The sequence below is a fragment of the Chrysochloris asiatica genome, unplaced genomic scaffold (assembly GCF_000296735.1).
Source record: "Chrysochloris asiatica unplaced genomic scaffold, ChrAsi1.0 scaffold00133, whole genome shotgun sequence".
Classification (NCBI taxonomy): Eukaryota; Metazoa; Chordata; class Mammalia; order Afrosoricida; family Chrysochloridae; genus Chrysochloris; species Chrysochloris asiatica.
Window position 1 is genome coordinate 4,151,582 of NW_006408651.1, and position 15,249 is coordinate 4,166,830.

Below are 15,249 nucleotides of genomic sequence, written 5' to 3' on the forward strand. Positions count from 1 at the left end.
GGTTGCAATGAATTGAAGTTGACTTTATAAAAACTGTTTATTGGTTAGAGTAAGTGGAATAAGAAATGTTCCAGAGTGTTGCTTTGAAACTTGAAAAATGGTCTAAATAAGAGGTGCTCAAAAGGAAGATGACACTTTTTCTGGGGAAGAGACATGTGGTACTATAAAAGATATTGTTCAAGTATCAAGGCATATATAATACCATCCACCTGCATTCAGGGGAAAATTCCACCATCTTTGCCCAAAGCCTGCACACTGCTTTGACACGGATCACTTCAATGACTGGTGATGTACAGAAGTGATCATTCTTCATGTTCCAAGACTTGGTTTAGCCTGTCTGAGTAAGTCATATGATCCATTACTCACCCCACAATTCCTGCATGAGCTCAGTTCAAAATGGCCCATGTGAACCATCACCCTAAAAAGGTGTGTGTGTGTGCTGAGAGTCTACTAGGAATAGTGAGATGGAGTGAAAGAATTTCTCACATCTGTATTTGGAAGAACTGAATAGAAAAAAAAAAAAAAAGTTTAAGGGTCTCAGAACAGAGAAAACAGTTGTAGTAAAGTTTATATTCTCATAAATCTTTCCTCCCTAAAGTGTTTATTTCTAATGTTTTAAAAGAATTCAGGACATCTAAGTTATTTCTAATTTTGTTTTATTTGTTTGGTTGTTTGTGCTTTTCCCTAAATAGATAGAAAGGGTGTATAAAGGAACTTCTTTTGTTAATTTTATCAAATTTAAAATTATCTAAAGCAGAAACATTTGTCCAATGCATATATATATGTATATATACATATGTATATGGTGGTGGTGGTGATGTGCCGTGGAGTCAATTCCGACTCATAGTGACCCTGTACAGGGTTTCCAAGGCTGTAAATCTTTACAGGAGTAGGAAGCCTCATCTTTCGATATATCTATATAGATATGTATTTTTTATGTATCTGTGTTTCTCTGTCCTTTCAATAATGTAACAGATGAAAATCAACCACTTGGAAAAAATGCAATTTGTAACTCAAAAATTAGGAAAACAACAAATATATGATTGCATGGTCTGCTAAATTGATGCTTTTATTTTAAAACAGTTATCATTTGAAAATACCAGATACAGTATTTTTAATGGCTAAACTTTATTTAATAGCTGTCAGAAAGTCCACAAATGTACCCAAAAGGATTTCTGAATACAAGTTATTAAGTGCCTTGAGTTGGTTCTGACTGAAAGCAACCCTGTGTAAGGTTTCTAGACTTTATGGGAACAGAAAGCCTCATCTTTCTCACACAGAGTGGCTTCTGGGGTTGAATCATCAATCTTTGGTTAGTAATCCAGTATTTATCTGACACCAGGACCCCTCAGCATACAATGTTGTTACTGTTAAGTGTTTCCAACTCATAGTGACCCTGTATGGGGTTTCCAAGGAGCAGCTAGTGGGTTTGAACTGCAGACTTTGTGCAATCCAGTGCTTATCCTATAATGACACCCCAGAAGTCCAAAATTAAACTCGGAACTTGTCATTTAATCTTTAGAGCCCAATAAATACTGGAAATCCTCTCATTCCCCACAAAGGAAGATTGTGTGTGTTTCTCTTCTTCTCTTATGGTTATTGGCTTGGACCCTGAAGCTACCAAAGGGGGATGTGCCAAAGACTAGGTGAAAGCAAATGTGTAGCACAGAAAGAGCGATCAATGAAGAGTAAAATAATTTATAAATAAAAATCCTTCGGGGATCATTTCCCCCTCAAGTTCAACAGGGCAAAAGTTTCCCCATAAAAGAAACAAACAGTCACCATGAAATTTAATTACATTTCAAAGTAATGTAGTTACATGAAAGGAACAAAACATTTTTACTCAATAGTTTGCCTACCAGATGATGTTTCTAAATATAGTAATCTAAAACCTTCTGTTTGTTCTATAAATAAATAGAGAAGAAAGGAATAGCAATAATAGCTAAGCATTTAAATCACTGGAAATAAAACAGCACTTCAATTAGACTTGGAAAAATCTGACACATTCTAATAATGCTCATGTTTGGGGATAGCTCAAATCTTAGCTGAAAATCAAAATCCCAACCTTCAGGTATCTGTCCTGCTTACCTATTTTGCTTAGAATGGTGCTCATCCACTTGGAAGAGCAAACAAGGAACTGAAACCAGAATACAGGGACATCTATTAAATTAAAGGTTACCAGGTCCTTAAGTGATATAAATGGTTTTTGGTTGACTACTGACTCCGTAGTAGTTACGAATCGGGCTGCTAACCTCAAGGTCAGCAGTCTGAAACTACCAGCTATTCCACGGGTGAAAGATGAGGCTTTCTGCTCCTGTAAAGATTTACAGCCTCGGAAACCCTGTCACTATGAGTTGGAATAGACCCCACGGCACACTACCACCACTGACTTAAAGATTGGTAGTTCGAACCCATTTGAAGCACTGTGGAAGATAGACCAGGTTATCTGTAAAGATTGTTGTTATTGTTGTTAAGTAACTTGGAGTCGGTTATCCCCTAAACTGATCCATGATAATAAGCAGTTATCCAGAAGAATGCAGGGGATTAAGTGATCACTGTGAACACATAAACGATGAACTGTAATTGCTTAAATATAATGCAGACTACGTTGATGGAAGGCCAGTGTTGAATGGCACTTAAAGTTCTAGTGGAGCGTGGTGGCTCCATACAATAAGCTCTGAACTGCGAAGCACAAGGTCTGTGGCCCAAGTCCACCATCCGCCCCTAAGAAGAAAGATGAGGCTTTCTGCTCACTCTTAAACCCTCATAAACCCTATGATGTTTGTTGTTGCTAGGTGCCATCGAGTCAATTCCACCTCATAGCAACTTTATGCACAACGGAACAAAGCACTGCTCGGTCCTTCCTTTGCCATATTCACAATTGGAAACCCTATACAGCATTGTTGTGAATCAGAACTGGTTTGAAGGCACTTGGAAACTACGTTCTAATGAGGTGATTTGTTGAATTTTGTATGAAGAAAGAGCCACCTGCTGAGACAACCACTCTCAATATTAAAGAATGTTTATGGTTAGGACTTTATAAAGAAAGTAATTCCATTTATAATCCACTTCCAAACTAAAATGTTCAAATAATGATTGCAAAGTTGTATCTTTTAAATTCAATTACTCTGGTTATTGGTGAATAGATTGAGATTAGTAGAGATGTTGTTCATTGTCAACGATCTGGGGTATGGCCAAAGCCTGTTTGTTGCCAAAGCATATTTGTGGTCAAAGGGGTTGACTGTGACATCATGGAAAATTACAGTCTGAGATCAGGAGATCTGGATTAAAATTCCAGGGTGTCACTTTTAAATCAACGTCACAATGTGGATAATTGTACTAAACAGGATTATTTTAAAAATTAGATTTGCTTCGTAAACTATTTCTTAAAACGACACAAAGAAAAATTATTATCATCATATGGCTGACTGCTGGTGTGGTGCTGTATGATCAGCACTGGACCGTGAACCACAAGGTCAGCAGTTCAAACCCACCAGCTGTTCCTTGGAAACCAGATACTGAGTCGCCATGACTCCAAACTGACTTGATGGCACTTAACAACAAAAATCTTAGGGTCAATATAAAAAACTACAAAGATCCTGAACTTGTTTCAAATCAGAAGGTAAAATATGTTTATAGCTGTTAAATTGTAAACATAATAATACCACCAACACAAAATAAAGACACTCTTGAATTTTATGATTGCACTTAAAAACCCTACAGTAAATGTCTTGCATATAGATATATTAATTATGAGGCTGGCACAAATTCTCAGCAAAATTAATCCCTCAGTACAGCGACAACTAAGACTCGAACCCACATAATTTAAGGTACCAGATCCAATACTATGGTAAGGTATTATTGAGTCCAAGTAAACGCTAACACAGCGGTTTATTAATTTATTTCGGAGTGGAACTAGATGTGGAGCTGTAGGATAAGCACTGGACCGCAAGGTCGGCAACTGTAGTGATTGACGGTTCAAATACACCAGCTGCTCCTCAGAAACCCTACAAAAGGTCGCTAAGATTCCTAACCCGCCGGACTCCACTAAAGAAGGCGTACCCGGTAGCGCCGCGCGTGCACACTGCCAGGCGCGCCCCCGCAGAGCGTCAGCGTTCTGCGTGCGCGGCCCCGCTGAAAAGCGAAGGGGTGGGGCCTAAGAAGTTCTCGTGTTGTCTGCAGAGATGGCGTCTGCTTCTGTTCGTCTCCAGCGGAGTCTGGTGTTGCCGACTGGGCGACACAGCGCCTCTCTGATCTTCCTGCATGGTTCAGGTGGATTGCAGTTTTATTCCCTGGTTTTCTGCAGCGTGGAAAATGCGTCCCGTCCATTCCCCGCGTGTTGTCCCAGTGGGGAGGGAACGAACGCTGGGGTCAGAGGTCCCAGAGTCGGTGACTGACCTCCTTAGCTTGGCGGCGGTGCAAACGCTGGCGTGGTCCCTGCCGGAGCCTTCCCCCTTGTCTTCCCCTTCCATTTTCCCGTCATTGGCCCACGATCCTTGCTTTTAGTCCTTGTCTCCGTCCACCCTCCCTCCACAGTCCAGCCCCAACCCTTTCCCGTAAATTTAAGCAGAGCAAGCTAGTAAGGTAAGTCTCCTAGAAGCAAACACATTACTTAGTGTTTTTCAGCGTCAATTACGAGTGATTTGAGCTTCCAACCGCAATGCATTATATTTCTCATTGTTTTTATTCTCCAGTCTTTCTGTATTAATGTGAACAGATGAGATTCACGGATAAAGTCAATAATATTTATTAAGCATTTCCTTTTTGTGAAGCACTGCTTCAGGGCTGGAGTGTCTTTCATTAAGCCATCAAGTGTTGTGATTGTTAGTTTCCCTCTAGATGATTTTGACTCTGGGTGATCCCAAGTAGAGTAGATCTGCTCCGTAGATTATCGGAAGCAGAGCAGCAGGGCTGTCTTCTAAGGTGCTTCTGGGTGGATTCAAACCGCTGAACTCTGGGCCAGTAATCCACTTATTCGTTTCTCAGGGCAGCTATTCTTCCTCCACATGCCCTTAGTAACTTACGTTTGGTTCTATACAGTGTTTTTAGGCTCATCTGTAATTACTTTTGTCTGTCTTCACTGGACTGTAAGCTCCGCAGGAGTAAGGACCTTTATTTTAATCTTTGCATCGCTAGTGTTTATCCTATTTCTTGGGAAATGCTTGTTGAAGGAATGAGATGCAGCCGGTGTCCTCAGAAGGCCTACCTAAAGTTAAAAACAAAAACAATTCAATTAGCAGTTTGAGTCAGCAGTGGATGGGAGATCACAAGATGGTGCATCATTTACTGCCAAATAAATTGTGAATAGAAAAAAAAATCACTCTGAGGTTAGGCATGATGAAGGCATTTGGAAGCTGAAGAGCTTTTTTCGATTTTATGGAGAAAGTGGTCTTTGAGCCGAGTTGTGTAGGTTAAAAGAGTTTGGAAAGTGATCTGGAATGGGCAGTTGTTGTTGTTAAGTGCCGTTGAGTCGGTTCCGACCCATACTGACCCTATATGTAGCGTAGTGGTTACGAATCGGGCTGTTAACCGCAAGGTCAGCAGTTCGAAACCACCAGCTGTTCTGCGGGAGAAATATGAGGCTTTCTACTCCCATAAAGATTTACAGCCTCGGAAACCCTGTACAGGGTCGCTATGAGTCGTAACAGACTCCATGGCACATAACCACAACCACAGTGAGCAACTGGTGAGCTTGATCCGCCGACCTTGCAGTTCAAACTCAAACGGCTTTGCAGTCTGGCGCATTATCCCACAGCAATGGGTAGTTACGGGTGCTCATTTTGAAAGTGAGGCTCACCTGGACCGTGAGGCTCACCTGAAACAAATGGATTGCACTGATTGCCCAAGGTCACTTGGCTGTTGTGAGTGGTGGTAGACTTGGTATTTGAACTCTGGAGAGATTGAGTGAAAAAATCTGAACTAGGGTTTACCACTTTGGAAATGGGGAAGAATAGAGCGAAAGATACTTAGAAGGTAGGACAGTCCACCATGACAGTTGTTTTTAAGTGCCGTTGAGTCGGTTCTGACCCATAGCGACCCTGTATACGGTTTCCAAGAGCAGCTGGTGAGCTTGAAGTGCCGACCTTGTGGTTTAAGCGGCTTTGCTTTTGCAGTCTTGCACATTAACCCACAGTGCCACTCCCGAACATGACAGTAATGCTTTAAAATTGTAGACTGGTCTCTAGAGTTTTCATTCTTAAACATCCAGAAATTCCAATACATCATTCTCCCCCTTCCTGGGTGGTGCAAATAATTTTGCACTTAGCTACTAATTGAAAGATTGGTGGTTCAAATCCAACCAGAGGTGCCTCAGAGGAAAGACCTGGTAATCTAATTCTGAGAGGTCACAGCCATTGAAAACCTTATGAAATGAAATTCTACTCTGAAAGATATGGGTTGCCGTGAATGATAACACCATAGCAACTGGTTTGTTTTCTTATAAATATATTAATTTTATTTTGAATGATATCTAAGAATTTTGTTCTTATTTTCTCTAGACCGCTTTGCTGAAATTATCCTTATTCTTGTCAGTTTGAATCACATTATTATTTTTAAAACCTGTAACTGCCTGTCTCTGAAACCCAAGAGTTATTTATTATACATTGTGTAACTGTGTGTGCCTATGTACATACACACACACACATACAGATATATGTATACACACACACACATATTGTTGTTATGTGCCCTGAAGTCAGTTCTTACTCATAGCAACCCTGAACAGGGTTTCCGAGGCTGTAAATCTTTACGGGAGCAGAAAGCCTCATCTTTCTCCCGCGGAGCAGCTGATAGTTTCGAACTGCTGCTGATCATGGGATTAGCAACCTGATTCGTAACCACTACGCTACCAGAGCTCCTTATATACATATATGCTGTTGTTGTCAAGTGCCATTGAGTCGATTCTAACCCATAGCGACACTGTATAGGGGTTTCCAAGGAGCAGCTGGTGAGCTTGAACTGCCGACCTGGCAGTTCAAATGGCTTTGCAGTGTCGCGCATTAACCCACAGTGCCACACCAGGACTCCTGATATACATATATATACACATATATAAAAACTGTTCTTAGCATATGACCATAGGTTGCATTTTGCCTTTGACTAGTATAAAAATGGCCTGGGGGCAGCATCTGACCTCTGGCTTCACAAAGAATGAAAGAGAATCAAACAATATCAGCCCAAGGTCAATTCCTCTGAGGCTGAGATCATACCTGCTTCCACCCTCCAGCCATCACGGATTCTGACACCAACCTCCCTCCCTTACCCCTGTAAGGCATTTGCTACTTCTTTGCTGAGTTTGATAATTCATTGCATTGGCCACACAGAACTCACAGACAATGCTCACAATTAGGGGTGTGGTGCTGTGAATTACTTGATAAGGCTTTCCTATCCAAAGTCATCTTAACTTCCACCGAATGATTGGGTGGTGGTGGTGGTTATGTGCCGTGGAGTCAGAACCGACTCATAGCGACCCTGTACAGGGTTTCCGAGGCTGTAAATCCTTACGGGAGCAGAAAGCCTCATCTTTGTCCCGCGGAACATCTGGTAGTTTCGAACTGTTGACCTTGCGGTTCGCAGCCCAATTTGTAACCACTACGCTACCAGAGATTGGGTGGTGGTGGTGGTGGTTATATGCAGTTAAGTTGATTCCTCCTCATAATGACCCTGTAAAGAATTTCCAAGTTGTGGCTGGTGAATTTGAAATACCAACCTTGAGGTTCAAAGAACCGACCTTGTGTTCCAGTGCTTATCCTACAGTGCCACACCAGGACTGGGAGCATGCACACATGGTGTACGGGGACTCTAACTCCAGGGTTGGTTAGTTTTCTCATCTTGCCAAGCTTAGAAGGAGCTGTCTCAGAAGCAGGAACAGATGATCTCAGGTTTTTCAAGAAAGAACCAGGTGTGGAGCCTTGAGACGCAGCAGGGGCTGAGGCAGCAACATGGCGAGCCAGAAGAGCTGAAGGCTTCCGGTCATGAACCTAGTGAAGCTGAGTGCCTGTGGACAGCAGACTGGCTTCCAAGAAGTGCCCTGTGGTCATTTACAGATTGGCTTAAGGAGCTTTGTAATACCCTGCCACTTGGAAAACTGCTTGTCTGATTTCACAGCTCTTTGTCTCCTAGATGAAGGAGATTCAATACACAGGTATCTCAGGGTCCAAAGGACGTGCTCCACTCCTGGCTTGCTCTTCATGATATTGAAATTACCCCCTTTCCACGTCTGAGATGGCTCTTATGGAGCCTTGCATTTCCATACACCTTATTTGCATGGTCTCATGCTGTAGGATAAGCCCTGGACCTCAAGGTCAGCTTGAGCCATAAGGTCATTGGTTCAAACCTACCAGCAGCCCCTCAAAACCCTATACAGGGTTGCTGTGAGTCAGAGCCTTTGCAGCAGCACTTGGCACCCAGTCACCTGTTGGGAATTGCAAAGATTATGATTAGAAAAGCCATATCAAGTAATTCACTGCACTACAGCTGGCATCTACAAATCTGTTGACTCACATGTTTCCTTTCTCAAATATACACAATTGTTTACCTAGTTGCTCTGGCTGTAAACCTAGTGTTCATTGTTGAAACCTTTATTTCACGATTGACCCTTTATAACTTATTGCCATTGTCTGCCAATTTCATCTTCTAAATATTCCTGGTGTGGCACTGTAGGGAAAGCAGTGGGCCGTTAAACCATGATAGTCACAAGGTCTTCAGTTCAAACCCACTAGTCGTTCTCGGAACCAACTCAATGGCACACAACAACAACAAATATTCCCAATTTTTTCAACTCAACTGCTATCACCATAGTCTAATCATCTGTCACTTGAACGGTAGCATCCTGACTGTTCTCCATCATCTACTTTTGTCCCTTTCAGTACTGTCTTCATACAGCATCCAGTGTGACTCTTTAGAATCATGCCACCTTCCCGCCTCCAAGGCTTCTCCTTGCTGTTAGGATTTGTTAAACTTCCATCTGTGGGTCTCTCCAGCCTAATTTACACTCACTCTTCTTCTCATTCACTGTCTTGCAGTTCTTCTACTGAATATTCAGTCTGTGTCAGATCTGTTGCAGGTATGAGATGAATAAGTAGCTCTGTTAAAAACATGCATAAACATCCTTTCCTTATGGAGCTTATATTCTTATGAACTGATCCCTCAGCTACTGAACTAAGCTAACTCTGCATATAAAAAACACTTTGCAGTGGTTACATTTGCTTATCACATTTATATTTATGATTATTCGATTAATGTCTGTTTCTTTGCAAAAGCTATAGACTTCATGAGAGTAAGGACTTTCTTTACTCCTTTTCCCCACATCTTTATCCCTTATTGTTGTTATTGTTAGGTGCTGTCAAGTTGGTACCAACTCATAGTGACCTTATGCACAGCAGAACGAAACATTGCCCAATCCTGGGCCAACCTCACTACTGTTGCCACACTTGAGTCCATCAATGCTGCCACTTGGCCAGTCCATCTCGTTGGGGGTCTTCCTCTTTTTCTGTGATCCTCCACCTTACGAAACATGATATCCTTCTCCATCTACTGGTCCTTCCTGACAATATGTCCAAAGTATGAGAGACAAAGTTTGGCCATCTTGGCCTTCAAGGAGCACACTGGCTGCACTTCTTCCAAAACGGATCTATTGGTTCTTTTGGCAGCCCATGGCACTTTCAATATTCTCCTCCATCACTGTAACTCAAAAGCATCAATTCCTCTACAGTCTTCTTTATTCACTGTCCAGCTTTCACATGCATATGAGCATATTGAAAATACCATGGCTTGGGTCAGGTACACATTAGTCCTCAAGCTGACATCTTTGCTCTTCAACACTTTAAAAGGTCTTGTGCAGCAGATCTGCTTAATGCAGTACTTCATTTGATCTCTTGACTCCTGCTTCTGTGAGTGTTGATAGTTGATCCAAGAAGAATGAAGTCCTTGACAACTTCAATCTTTTCTCCATTGATAAGAATGTTGTTTATTGGTCCAGTGGTGAGGAATTTTGTTTTCTTTACATTGAGATGTAATCCATACTGAAGGCTGTGCTCTTTGATCTTCATCAGTAAATGTTTTAAGTCCTCTTCACTTTCAGCAAGCAAGGTTGTATCATCTGCATATTGCAGATTGTTAATGAGTCTTCCTCCAATCCTGATGCCACATTTTTTTTCATAGAACCCAGCTTCTTGGATTATTTGCTCAGCATACAAGTTGAATGAGTATGGTGAAAGAATACAACCTTGTTGCACACCTTTTTAAAATTGTAAAACATTCAGTGTTCCCATGTTCTGTTAGAACAACTGTCTCTTGGTCCAGGTACAGATTCCTCATGAGCACAATTAAGTGTTCTGGGATACTCATACTTCGCATTGTTGTCCAGAGCTTGTCATGATCCACACAATTGAAAGCCTTTGTATAATCAATAAAGCACAGGTAAACATCTTTCTGATGTTCTCTGCTTTCATCTAAGATCCATTGGACATCAGCAGTGCTATCCTTTGTTCCATGGCCTCTTCTGAATCCAGCTTGAACCTCTGGAAGTTCTCTGTCAATGTATGATTGTAGCCGTTTCTGTATTACCTTTAGTAAAACTTTACTTGCATGGGATATCAAAGAGATTGTCTGATGATTTCCTCATTCCGTCGGGTTACCTGTCTTTGGAATGGGCACAAATGCAGATCTCTTCCAATCAGTCGGCCAGATAGTTGTCTTCCAAATTTCTTGGCAGAGATGAGTGAGTACTTTCTGTGCTGCCTCACTTTCTGGAAAGATTTCAACTTGTATTCCATCAATTCCTGGTGACTTGTTCTTTGCCAATTCCTTCAGTGCACCTTGGACTTCCCCTTTATGAGTGAGCCCAATCCTGGCACGTAATAAGTGTTCAGTAAATATTTTTTTAGTTGATGTCCTAATGAACTCACTGATCAAAAAATTAAAGTTGTTACCATTAAAATTCCTTCAGTTCATAAGATGGACCTTTGATTTCCTTCCATTCTTGGGGAAAATAATTGTCACATGAATTATGGTTAGTTTTCTGACAACTTCGGGTGGATATTCTATTGTAGATAATGTAAACATGTTGTCAAAATAAAATTATAATTTCTTCAAACTAAAAATAAAAATACCCTTTTGAGGGTTATTGTTTTAACCCAGTACATTATTTTAGGTTGCACCAATATCAAAAGTTAACAATCACTCTGGGAATTTATTATTTTTAAGAGTAAAATAAAAAATGGCAGTATTTAAAAAATACATTTTTTTTTCTTTAGAAAAAGTCCATATAGTTATTTTAATTTCATTTACTTATTATTGCTTTTAAGGAGCCCTGGTTTGGCGCTGCAGGATAATGCACTGGAACATAAGTTCAGGTTGGATCTCAAGGTCGGCAGTTCAAACCCACCAACCACTACTTGGAAACCCTTTATAGGGTTGCTATGTTCAATGACACTTAACAACAACAAGGAGTCCTGCTAGTGTAGTGGTTGTGAGCTGGACTGCTAACCACAAGGTCAGCAGTTTGAATGTGCCAATCACTCTGTGGGAGAAAGATGAGGCTTTCTGCTCCTGTAAAGATTCATAGCCTTAGAGTCGCTACACAGGGTTGCTTTGAGTCAGAAACAACTCACTGGCACACAATCACCACCATTGTTCCTACTATACCTTTAAACAAATGGAAAAACAAAACTCAAGCTTAGACAAGGTCCTCAGAGTGATTAATGATGAAGCCACAAATGAAATAATAAAATATTGCTATATAATAATGTCTGATCAATTAATTTGTATTGATAAATTATATACAGTTTCATTTTAAAAGTTTTTATTGTCAACTGAGAGAAAGTTTACAGGGCAGATCATCAGTTTTACATTCAACAAATCATATACTTTGTTTCATTACAATGATTGGAATCCCCTCCATGTACAATCCATTAACAGTATTACTCTCTATTCATTTTAGCTCTTTTTTAAAAACACTTAAGCATATATAATAATTTAAACCATGAAAAGGCACGTTTTGCAAGTCTGCCTCCTGGCCATCAGCACTCAGTCCCTCTCTTTTCATGAATCTAGAGTCCTCAGCTGTTCCCTCTCTCCGTGTCCCCATCTCTGCCTTCGTCTCTGGTATCGCTGCTTCTCTGGATAGGGTCCCTCATTCTGCTTGTGCTCTTTTCCCGTGGTGGTTCTAGGGTCCTCTGTTTCTGGAATGTAAGATTAGCTGTTGTTGTGAAATGCCGTCGAGTCGATTCCCACCTGTAGTGACCTTGTGTAGGGCTTCCACGGAGCAGGTGGTGATCTTGAACCACTGACCTTACAGTTCAAATGACTTTGCAGTCTGACACATTACCCACAGTGCCACAGCAGGACTCCATTAACTACTCCGTGGTTTTTGTTACGAAACTTCTACATTTACAATTGTGACAGTCACAATTAATTATGATAACAATTACTAACTATTGAATCCTAAGACTCTTTTCCCTATTTCTTTTCACCAGACCCATCTGGACAAGATGAAAAATATTCAATGGGGACTCTATATCTTCCCCCACACACTCTTAAACTAAACTCCATCGTGAAACCTTGTGCCTTTATCATCACCTTATTTTAGGTAGCCAGTGTCTAAGTTGCCTGTCCCTATCTACCCTGTGTACAGAGGGAATAGGATTGATACTTGATGTGAAGACTCCTTCCCTCTCTGTTGGTATTTAGAGCTACTCCCTCCATGAGTATAGGTCAAATTCATCAAATTGTAGCAATTTACCCTTGTTTCCTTTATAAATAAAAAAATTTTTTTTTATCTTCCCCTAGTCGAGTTCTGATTATCAAGCCACTGAGGCTAGGTCAGATGGGTTCTATCTGCAAGTTTGGGTGTTCTCCTGAGTCTCCCCTCATTTCATATCAGCTGGATTCGTCACTCTCAGGTCTATCCCTTTGTGGCTATGTCCTTGTCCATTGGCTCTGGTGTCCCCAGGTCTCACCACCCTTCAGACCAACCAGCCCTTTCTCTTCTCTCTCATCTCCAGGTCAACAGGAGTCTATGGGATGTGGTTGAACTCAGCCCATTTCTTCATTGCTGCCTTTTCCCCTCTTCCACTCACCAGTAGACCAACATAGTTGTCAGCAAGCTTACATGCCTGCTCATGTGTACCCATTGAGTTTCAGTCTTAGAGCGGGGTTTGTCCTGAAGGGACTTGATTGCTTGTCTGGATGGCTTCCTGGCGAACAGCTTGTTTATTCTTGTAGTAGCCAATCATACTGCCATGTTTGTTTTTGGTTTTTCCTGCTGACCTTTCTTTGAAGATATATCTTCTGTTGCTCTAGGTGTTCCAGGCTGGTCTCCCTGTCCTTTCTAGTGGGAATATCCCACCTCAAAAAGTTCTGAATGGGACTCAGGATTCCACCTAAGGCCCTATCCACTGCAAAAGCTCCTCACGAGGCCTATTTCACTCTAGAAAGCTCTAGAACCCCTTTTAGGTATTCCAGTCAGTTAAAGACTGAAGACAGATATACAAGTTTTTTGTAATCATTATGTTTCCCAGCATTCCTTTCTATCCCACTAAAGTAGTATCTATTTTACAATAGTAGGCAAGGGAAACCAGTATTCATAAGATAGGTAAACATCTTAGTAATATTTTCTCTCTTCAGACTATGCCTCAATCCCTGCATCACAGAGCCCTGTTATTCCAATGTTGAGCATGCATCACTATTTACCTCTTATCCAATTTAGCCCATGCAAACCTGTCTCAGTGTTCCCCTATCTACCTATACAGGTATTTTATATATGATATTTTTTTATCTGTTGGCCCAGTCTCTGTGTGACATGAAATTATTTTCTGCTTTTGAGTATACTGTATTGTCAAAATATTTTTCTTATTCTAGATTTTGTGATTCACCAGGTGACTCTGGACAAGGATTGAGAAAATGGATCAAGCAGGTTTTAACTCAAGATTTAGCATTCCAACACATAAAAATCATTTATCCAACAGCTCCTTCCAGGTAAGAAATCATTTTTTTTTTTTCTTCACTGTTTAATATATATGCAGAATATATATACATAGAGGTGCCACCTAGATGTGCAAGGTACATTTTTAATTTTAGAAATTTGCTACTTAAACATAAATGTTATATAAGTTCTACTGGCTTCCTTTTTAAATTTGTTTTCCAAAATGCCATTGAAACTATATAAGTTCTTTAGCTTCATTCTGTATGTAACAGTTTTTAAAGTGGGCTCCTTTGTTTCACAAGGCTTTCTTTTTTTGCAGTTATACTTTGGGTTAAGTTCTACAGGTGAATATTTTATTGTCTTTGAGTCAAACATTCCCCGAAGCTCTCAATGTAACAGATATCCCAAGCATGGCCTACAGGGTTCTCCTTCCTCTGATCCTGCAGATCACTCATCTTTCTAACTCTTTTCACCCCCTTATACTTCTCAGCGTAGTGGTTACGAATCGGGCTGCGAACCATAAGGTCAGCAGTTCAAAACTACCAGCTGCTCCGCGGGAGAAAGATGAGGCTTTCTACTCCCGTAAGGATGTACACCCTCGGAAACCCTGTACAGGGTCGCTATGGGTCGGAACCGACTCGAAGGCACTTAACAACAACAACAAATACTTCTCATAGACGGAATTTATAATTGCAGTAGACATAATCTTTTTAATAATTTACTTAAACCATTGTCTATGTCCATAATCTATGAAAAAGGGTTTTATGATCTTCTTTTTATAATTAAAAAGGTGATTTAGATATAATATGATACTTGTTGAATCAGCCAACAGAATCTGGATATGGAATTGACCAATTAATAAATATTTTAGATAGTGTAACCTAGAGAGGTATAAGGGTAAGCCTAAAAGTACTGCTACAAAAGCATGCTGTTTTTGTTGTTGGGTGCCATAAAGGCAGTTACAACTCGGCATCTCTACCCATTTTCACGCCATCCTCAAGTTATGTTCAAGTCCATTGCTATGCCACTGTGTCAGTCCATCTCTGTAAGAGTTTTCCTCTTTTTCATTGACCCTCTACTACACCTAAGGAGCTCTGGTAGCGTAGTGGTTATGAATTAGGCTGTGAACCTCAAGGTCAGCAGTTTGAAACTACCAGCTGTTCCACGGGAGAAAGTTGAGGCTTTCTGTTCCCGTAAAGATTTGCAGCTCCTGTAAAGATTTGCGCAGGGTCGCTATGAGTCGGAACGGACTCCACGGCACACAACAACTACTATACCTAGTGGTACAGTGGGTTAAGCACTGGGCTGCTAACCACAGGGTTGGC

The 15,249-nt window shown here is 40.9% G+C and overlaps 1 protein-coding gene across 1 annotated transcript in view; it reads left to right on the forward strand.

Moving 5' to 3' along the window:
* The first annotated feature begins 4,184 nt into the window (after positions 1–4,184).
* The window catches only part of LOC102837496 (lysophospholipase-like protein 1-like), an 85,415-nt gene continuing 74,350 nt past the window's right edge, over positions 4,185–15,249 (forward strand). The window contains exons 1-2 of the mRNA XM_006869713.1: positions 4,185–4,272; positions 13,878–13,977. Coding sequence (XP_006869775.1) covers positions 4,185–4,272; positions 13,878–13,977 — 188 coding nt within the window. The remainder of the gene's footprint in view (positions 4,273–13,877; positions 13,978–15,249) is intronic.